We start from the raw sequence: 9674 nt of genomic DNA, 5'->3' as shown, positions 1-9674 counted from the left end.
GACAAAATATTTAATTGTGCCGCGATATATATAAGTTTTAAACACTCTGTATACACCACTTTGATGCAAGGTTCGCAAGCTCTTATTAATAATATGAAGAAAGCTGCACCAAATCTGATCGAAAACTAACAGTGGGAGTGCTTGCTACAAACAACAGTCATCAACACAAGTTGTGTTTCAAAATTTGTATGCTTATAAAATATTTAGATGCTGTAACGGTCTGTAACAAATAATGTTAATTTAATGTTTAAATATTTTTAATTTACACAAACTTGAAATTATATCACTTATAGAAGTTATTTTAGCTCATTAATGTTATTAATGGATTGCGAATAAAATCCTTACATATTTTATAAAGAAGCATTTTTTTTTTGTTAAAAACCTAAAGGCACATCTTATTCAGCCTAACGTACGTTTTAAACAAACAGACCATTCCCATACCTATCATAACACCGGTATCTCGAACGCTAAGCTCGCAAAATATAATATTCGTTAATACTTTATTGAATAATCCACGTATGAGATTGAGATACGTTACCCACGTAAATTAATATAATATACAATAAATTCCTATAATTACTCACCAGATTGCAATAATTTACCTGGGATAATTCTCATGATAAGTATTTATTTCTTTTTGAACATATTTTTAATATAATCTCAACATGGAGCTGCAAGATAGAAAGTTATTCAAAATTATGAATCCAATTCCATTTTAACTAATTTTAATGTTCCATATTTGTAATACTGTTGTATGATAAACATGAAATAACAAAGCGCTGTTTAAAAAATTTAAAAATGCCGCTTCCCATCAAAGGCTTGATACTGTGTTTCTAGTCTCTTATAGAAGTTTTTAACTGTGTTGTATTGTAATGTAAATAAAAACAATTATATAAATAATATTTGAATAAAAAAGTTGTTTTATAACTTTTACGTAGTACTTTTAAAAAAATCATCAGATAACATATTATATCCTCTTTCCTGTTATCGTTCTTGATTACTTATAAATATTTAATCTGTGACAACATTTTATAGATATTTTCTTATCTGGACCTCATATGTCAACGCAAACAATTTACAAAACTAATAACTATGTCAAAATTAATTCTAAATTTTGTGTAATAACAAAAACATTTACATAATTTAATATTGTCCAAAAATCCATGTAAAATTTATTCAATTCCTTACTAAAGCACAGGATGGCTGAAAAGTAAGTATTTTGAGATTAATTCTTATGACAACAGCGTACCAAAAGAATTTTTAACGCTTATACAATAAACAAAGTGCGCATGTATAAATAAATAATCCATGCACCATTTATTCGTTTTCTAATTATTTCCTGTTTAGAAAATGAAATTATAACCCTGTTGTACTTAATCTAGATTTATCTTAAATCTCATTACAATGTCGTAAATCATTATATTTCATGCCCCAAATGTTGTATAATGTAATAAAGGTATTAAGACATGTGTATTTAAGGTTTGTCATTATTGCTTTGTGTGTCTAATCAATCATGAAAAGGCATGTTTAAACTTATCATAATGATAAAACTGAGATAAATGAATGTTCTGCCTATTTGGCAGACAAAACAAAAAACGTCTAAATTAAAAAAAAATAATAATTTTCAAAGTTATTGTTTTCTATATCAAAGCAAATTCTAAAGCTAGACAGGTTTTTCAGAAATAATAGAAACAAAATAAAAAAAAAATCAAATTAACATTTTAAAAATATTACATGATTAATTGTTAATAGAAGTGAAAGCACAAGCGAGACAAGCACTCCAAAACAGGAAGACAAGTCCACTGGCAACTGGTGGGACTCGTGGATCACATCTGCCAAGACCAAGGTAGCAATCACATTACTCATAATATAGACTTTAAAGCTCCTACATTATTATTAACATCAAAATATATAAACAATATAATAAAAACTATTTCAACTAAGACAATAGACTGCATACATAAATCCATGTTTTATAAAATTCAGAAGTTGTAGTAATTCAATCTAGTTGGTATAAAAACAATATTAAATTTACTTATATATAAAAATATATAAATTACAGTCTGCGGAAGTGTACTCAATGGTCAAGAAGGACTTGGATGAAATCGGTACAGCTGTTAAAAGCGAGGCCAGTCATGTGTTCACATCAACATCAAATGTCATCGGCAAGACTCTTAAGGTGAGATTAGTTACGAACTAGTTTTTACCTGCAACTTTACCCATTAAGCATTGGGAGTTAGGCTTGGAGATATACATATAGAGTTTTGTAAAACAGTCACTATATATGTGTGACATGTGACTTCATACACAATGCAAGTAAGTCACCTTAATCCTTGAATAACCTATAGCCTACAATTAGATTACATAACTAGAAAATTTGTTCAAAATGTATTTAATAATTATTGTATGAAAGAACAAAGATTGTAACATTCACACAAACAATTAATTTATTGAACATTAATGTTCAATGTTACTTCAACGTTTGTTAAACTCTGATTACGTAGACAGATACACTTAGCATATTAGATTAATTCACATTATTAAAAAATTCCTATATAGTATTTATTAACTTTCTCAGAACACATACATTATAACAATATAATTAAAGCAAAAAAAAATAATAAAATAAATAAACTAATTGGTAGAAATATGTCTCATGGAATTTGAATTTTTAAAAATAATTTAAAATGACCAATGCAAAAAATGTTGGTTAAAAGGCAGTTAATAAAAAAAAAGCAGTAGAAGAGATGAGATGCAACTTCTCATTCCATGGATTCACCGTGCGGGTGCCGGGTCCATGGTTGCAGGGAGAGGAGCTTCAACAGTGCCTGGGACTCGCAACACAGGTGTAGGTTTAACAGGCCTCTATCTAACGCGTTAAACGCTCACCTCCACCGTCCAAGCTCCTCTCTCTACCTAACCACTATCTTAGCGCAGTTTTAACGACGAAATATTGCTCATGATTAAACATTATTATATAAATTTTTATGTCAGTTAACATATATTTATATATATATGTATTATTTCAGGTATCATATAGACATATATATATATATATGTCCATTTGTATATATATATATATATATATATATATGTAGATGTAACCAACATACAAAAAATATAAGTCACTATTAAATGTCATGCAAACCCAGGTAACATGTCCTATATTTGATTTCTACAGTTGGATGTTCCTGAATCACCAGCGAATGTCATGAAGAAAAGTTTAAGCACCTTTATAGGTATGTCATTAAATTATTATAGATATACCAGTTTAAAGTAAGATTTACTATTTATTTATTTAGTAAAGGTGAATGTCCAAAAACGTTATAATGTTAGGTAAATTGAAGTAAATAATGAAGAATCATTAACTTTTTTTTTATTCCCAAATCAAACATCTGCGAACAGACAGCATTAAAACCTAGCTGAACTAAATGGTAAGGATTGGAACAAATCGTCCTATTTGCAGAAATATATATGTATGTGTTAAAAACATGGGAATACAGAATAGACTCATAGTTCATGAGATAGCGTCTAACAGACTAACAATCATATTATATGTGTGTCAGGTCAAGTCAGCACAGTACTGAACCCCGAGCCGGAAGATGATGATGACACCGAAGTCATCTTGTCATCCGGAGACACCATCATGCTATCGACATATAAGGTGAGATATCAACACATGAAAATAGCAATTTACTTCAAGAATAATTAAAAAAAAACTATGTTGATCAAAGAAATTGAATTTTACACGTAATATATAAATTAAATTTATTTAAAAAAATTACATACATTACGGATTTAGGTGTCATATTATAAAATAAAATTACATGTAGAGTATTTAATCATGTATTCCTTTGCCTCGTTCTCTTGGTTATTTCACATTTGACAAAATCTTCGTCCTTCTGTTCTGATGTAGTTAATAGTTTGTTATATTAAAATCTTTACCTTCCACCGGATAACTATAAAGTGTTTAAAAATCATCAAAGGTGTTTGTTTAGTTAAATTTGTATTGATATTTTAAAATCTCTAAAGAATTACATACATCTTGACATATTCGGCTTCCGTTATCGTCTGTATTTCTAGAAAGTTCTTAACAAAGAAATTTTTAATATATCACCATTTTTTTTTTTGCATTTTATACATACGGTATAGAAATTTTCACTAACGTAACTCTATTGTGAATAATCAGCACAAAGCTTTAAAATATATATATATATATATATATAAATAACTAGCAAACCCGGCGAACTCCGTTTCGCCACCAAATGGCTTCGTTTTATGTAACATTTCGTTTGGTGATTAAAAGATGAAGAAAAAAATTTTTTTTGTTTTATATTTGAAAAGGAAAAATTTTATTTCATTTCACAACAGTAATGAATTCATCTCGAAAAAAAAAATTAAGTGTTATTTCGCCGAAGATCCTTCAGTGTGATTGCTTCAAGTGATTTCTTATGTGCCATTGTGCACTCATCCCAAACAATGAGCTTGCATTGCGTCAACAATTTTCCCATTGCACTGGATCGGGAAATATTGCATGTTGGAGTCTCAATTGTGTTTAAATTGAGTGGCAACTTAAGCGCAGAATGTGCAGTACGACCGCCATCTAGAAGAGTCGCCGCAATTCCAGATGATGCTAACGCCAAAGCTATGTCACCTGTTGATCGAATAGTGGCCAAAATCAATGAAATGACAAATGTTTTCCCTGTTCCTCCAGATGCGTCCAGGAAGAATAGACCACCAGTATTATTGTCCACCGTTTGCATTAATGTTTCGTATACTGGTTTTCGCTGTTCATTCAGCAACGGCACATTATTTTGAACGAATTCCTGCAATGTATCAACATTGTATTGCAGCTCTCGATTTAATTCTTGGTTGAATGCATCGTGTATCGATCGATTTGGTGCAATCATTCCTACTTCAATCAGTAGCTTGTTTACAATAGTCAAGCATTATCCTCAATCAGAATCAATCCTTCATTGTAGATTTCATCGGTTATTTGCATGTCAGGATTATTCGTTTGAATGCGCAAGCGATGCAAGATATCTTCACATATGTCGTCTTTGTATTTGTTCCATAACTGAATTCACAGTTTTCAAATGCGCAAATGATTTTGGTCCACGTACATTTACCAACAGCAGTCGCAAATAAAAACATTCATCATTTCTAGGATGAACAGTATACATGCGACCTAGTGCATCAGTGGAAAACACCTGTGGCCAATCTGGAACTGGGGTTCCTTGTTTGCGACGTTGGAATTTCTTCGTTGATTGATTCCAAGTGTAATACTTGGGCATTTCAACGTACATCAGCGTCGCTGCGAATGGATCTGCTTCACACATTGCAAAGAAGCTAGTCAATGTTGTCGATGGTGGTCTCTCAGCTCGTTGTGCTGCATTAGCTTCAATGAAAGAAAACTCTTTGGCCATTTTCCAAATGCACTGCTAAATGTACAACTGTGGGATATCTTTCATGAATTAGAAATGAAAATAATCGCCACAGTGCTTCATTAGTACTGACGTATTTGCCCATTTGGGAGTTGCTGATTTCGTCATTTATTGTAATCAAGGATGTGTTGAAGAAAATGGCTGGAATCGGGATCACTTCCATCGAACAATGGTTTCAGTGGCTGTGGTGGTGTAAGTAATGGATCCAGTTTGACTTTTCCACTTGCGCAGCACAATCCAGCCGTTTCTCTTTTGAACTTTAACGCATTGGAATATCGGCATACAGTCGTCATTGGTCCAATATTTAAATTTTCAGCATCACTGTAGTTCGCAGTGGGATCATATTGGAATGCCAAGCGATTGTATGATGCCAATGATCTTCGTGTGCTCACGCGTTGTCTCAATCGGGCATTATCTCTTATTATATTTTGTCTTTCTTCACTTAAGTTCTGTGAATACACTTGTTGCTGACTTGCATGTATTGTGCGGCGGCCGATGTTCGCACGTCGTCCTCTAGGCATTTTTAACTATGGGCAGAGTGGTGAATTTAACCTCCAATGCACGATCCACATAATTTACACAGTTCAACTTACCACCTTAAAGACAAATACCTGCTGTTGAAATTGAATAAAAATGTACACAATACACGTGATTGATTTGATGCAGTGCCGGCGTTAGGGGGGGGCGTGATGGGGCGATGGCCCAGGGCGACAAAATCGGGGGGGCGCCAAGGTCTGAAGTTGGAGTCTCTTGCCTCTCCTGGTGCAAACCCTCAGAACTGTCCTCTACGCTCTGTGCATATGCATATTTTTTATTGAGATTTTTTTTAGATGGATTATTTGAGGGTTTGTGGTCGAGGAGCGACTCTAACGATATCGCTAGAGTCACTCCTCGACCACACGGTGCTTACGCTTACGATTGGTGCAATACTTCCACCGCCAAACCGATACGCGTGACACGTGGTAGATGGTGGGGATAACTGAACCTTCTACGTCCGCGTCGTTAGCTCTGGGTAACGCTAAAGGAAAGATGAAATTCTTAATATAATTTTACTTGGGATCAGCAAAAAACTAACACTTGAAATTGCTTCCCTCAAGTGGGCGCCACAATATTTTCGCCCGGGGTATCAGTGGCCCTTACGCCGGCACTGATTTGATGGTTTCCAATTAAAATGTTAAAAAACGAATAACTTATTTTTTTTTACTTTTTTTTCACAATTTCACACCGGTTTGTCACATGAAATTAACTGAGAAGAAAACAATAAGTAGCTGTCAAACAATGTGTCACGCACCGGCGCCATCTACTTAAAATATTGGTTTGTAGTACATGCTATGTTTCAGAGATGGCGCTGTATTAAAAAATGATTTTCCCTATTTTCCCGCTTTTCTAATGAATTTTTGCTGAATTTTCTTTGCTATAAACCTCACGGAGTCCGAGACCTTTTCAACAAATGCAAAACCGTGGAAATCTGTTTGTGCGTTCTGGAGTTATAGCGTCAGGAAGGAAAACTCGACTTATTTTTATATTATAGATATTTGTATGTTATGTTATGTTCCATAGAAAGAGTTAGAAGCCCTCCAGCGTGTGGATGCGACGTATATAGTTCCAGCGGACTGTCCAGAGTTCGATGCCTGGCGCGCTACCCTCGAGCCCGGGCTGGAGTCGCCGGAGAAGGCCCTCAGACGAATGAATGCGAGTCCCGTACTAAGAGAACAATATGAAAGATTAGTCCCAGATGCCGTCTCTCACGAGGACTTCTGGAACAGGTCCGTGGTAGCAAAAATGAAGTTTATATGATGGAAATAGAGATCAAAACGCTTTAAAAATTATATAGTTCGAGTAATCTAAGTAGTCACATTAAAATATGGATGAAAATATTTTAGGCTTTTATAGTTAATTATAAATGGCACCAAGTTTAAGAAACTAACAGTATATAAGTGTATTCTATTTTGTGGCTATTTTGATAATTGTTCCAGTATATTAAGTAGCCACAAAAAACCGTGAGTTAGCCAGGTAACTATACCTCTACTTGCACTCAATGTTATAGACATATGTACTATAAAAATAGGATATTTGTTGGAAGGGCCTGTATTTTTTTCTGACACAAACAAAAAACCAGCTATAATAAAGCTTCTTGTATCTTGTTTACTGTCAAAAACACATTTACATGAGTTGACTACATCCAAGCTGACCCGACCCAATCCAACAAAACCCTTCACTTTCTCTATCAATCCGATACTTGTGCACTTCTCCAAAGACAGCTTCATCTCCTTCACACTTATCTGGTATCAAAGAGTCTATATACAAAATGATAAATAACATTCTGGTATGTATTGATTTAAATAAAACTATGTAAAAATTCTCATCCCGTCTGCCCGTGATCACGGTGGCTGCAAAGAACCCTAAACGCTTGGGCCATGCAGAAATAAACAATAAAAAATGCTTAGTATATGAAAAAAAATCTTATTTACAAGCTGAATTAACTATATAGAAGTTGTGTCAAAACATATTCCTATAAATCCTCTAATTTTCCTGCAGGTATCTGTTCCGAGTGGCTCTTCTTCAGGACCAGCTGTGCGCGTCATCTCGCCGTCTTCCTCAGGCCACGAGCGACCCCGTACTTGCGCACCTGCCACCAGTCGTGGACCAGTACGTATCACATCAAATTATGTTCCCTATTCAGGGTCCATGTGCAATCCGTCCAGAATCCCAATGATTTTTGCCAAATCTTCTACCAAATCATAGTCTAAAATATAAAATAATCTTGAAAACAATTACTATATCACCCAGATCAAGGCACAATTCAAAGATATCCTACTTTTTTAGAATACATTTAAGTCTCTGTAAGATACTTTGCAAATGGACACGTTTTAATCACGTTTAATAATTACACTAATATTATTAAAAAATCTGTAGTTTGTAACTTTTTTTATAACTTGTTAATATATTTTCAGGAGTCCCAAAAAAGTTCTTTCTGGTATTATCACAGATGATAACGAACCAGACACCGATAATGTGACGTGGGAGGACGGTAAGTAACGCAAAATAATTCTTATGTGTGTAGTTATAAGAGTTAAATTACACTGTTTATCTCCAGAGGATTTTGCAAATGACCTTGAATTAACCGAAGAACAGCAAATACTGCTCCTAGAAGAATACGAAAAGGAAATCACGTCAAAGAGAAAATCTAACAGAGATTCTATAAACAATAACAAACAGAAAGACATAACGGACACGAATCAGAATATAAAAACACCACAGAAATATAAGACAGATGAATGTGGCAACAATTTAGTTGAGGATTATTTTGGGGAAAAGGAGGTTAAAGATGACGCGAGCGCCAATTCGGATGAGAGTTGGGAGAAGTTTGAGAAATGATGATGTTGCCAGTTTTATTTAACAGCTGCTATATAAAAAAATATATATATATTTAAACAGATTATCATTGAAATATTTGCAACTGGCAACCCAAATGGGTATTAACAGCAACATACTGGCAACTTTAATAGCTTAGTTATATAAAATGTTTTAGATTTTACATTTTATTTAGGATTTACATGGTTCACATAATTTGAGCACTAATATGAGTGCACAAAATTGGGTGCAATACAACAAAAGAATATATTAATAATTTTTACATAGGATTTTCAGAAGCTAACATATAATATGTTAGGCATGATATAAAAAAAAAACATATTTTATATACATTAATGAGAAATTTATTCGTTATAATCATTTTGTAATGACAACATTAAAATCACCTTTCCAATGAAACAAACTAATTCCTTCCCCTTCCACAAAATTCATAAATAAATTCAGCCATTAGCTCTTCATTTAGTATAACCTATTTTGTTGCATTTAAATTATTTATATACATATTTAAAAAAATATATATATAAATCCTCTGTATCTATTTTTAAAAACTTTAACCCATTCCGTTTGTGTTTTAAAATGTGTCAAAAGTTTTTACCCGATGTGTGATAACCGATGTATGTAGTATTAAAAACATAGTTATACATTTTAGGGATTATTGAATACATTTAAATTATATTTAAGTGCTCTGAAATATTATTTGGTTAATACCGACAACTGAACATGAAGGTTGACATATACTTGTTATGTTTGTGTACTGTTTATTTTAAGAACTATGAATAAAGTTATTAAAAAAAATATATATTTTTTTTTTTTTGTCCATACATGAAGCACATTCGAAAGTCGAATATTCTCTTC

General features: G+C 33.1%; 1 protein-coding gene across 1 annotated transcript; it reads left to right on the top strand.

Annotated features, from left to right (window-relative positions):
- Window positions 1–1049: 1049 nt before the first annotated feature.
- LOC116775216 (BSD domain-containing protein 1-B-like) lies at window positions 1050–9167 on the top strand. The gene is made up of 9 exons (XM_032668066.2): window positions 1050–1210; window positions 1753–1846; window positions 2063–2179; window positions 3182–3239; window positions 3567–3664; window positions 7005–7210; window positions 7983–8093; window positions 8399–8475; window positions 8542–9167. The coding sequence occupies exons 1-9, from the start codon at window positions 1200–1202 to the stop codon at window positions 8820–8822; spliced, it is 1053 nt and encodes a 350-aa protein (XP_032523957.1). The 5' UTR covers window positions 1050–1199; the 3' UTR covers window positions 8823–9167.
- The last annotated feature ends 507 nt before the right edge of the window (window positions 9168–9674 follow it).

The sequence above is a fragment of the Danaus plexippus genome, chromosome 25, assembly GCF_018135715.1.
Source record: "Danaus plexippus chromosome 25, MEX_DaPlex, whole genome shotgun sequence".
Taxonomy (NCBI): domain Eukaryota; kingdom Metazoa; phylum Arthropoda; class Insecta; order Lepidoptera; family Nymphalidae; genus Danaus; species Danaus plexippus.
The sequence above is the reverse complement of the archived record's forward strand: the minus strand, read 5'-3'. Positions and strand labels throughout refer to the sequence as shown.

Excerpts from the sequence above, each read along its gene's own strand:
- LOC116775216 (XM_032668066.2), top strand. Across the intron at positions 1,847-2,062 it reads TCACATCTGCCAAGACCAAG|TCTGCGGAAGTGTACTCAAT; the intron begins GTAGCAATCACA and ends TATAAATTACAG. Across the intron at positions 7,211-7,982 it reads CACGAGGACTTCTGGAACAG|GTATCTGTTCCGAGTGGCTC; the intron begins GTCCGTGGTAGC and ends ATTTTCCTGCAG.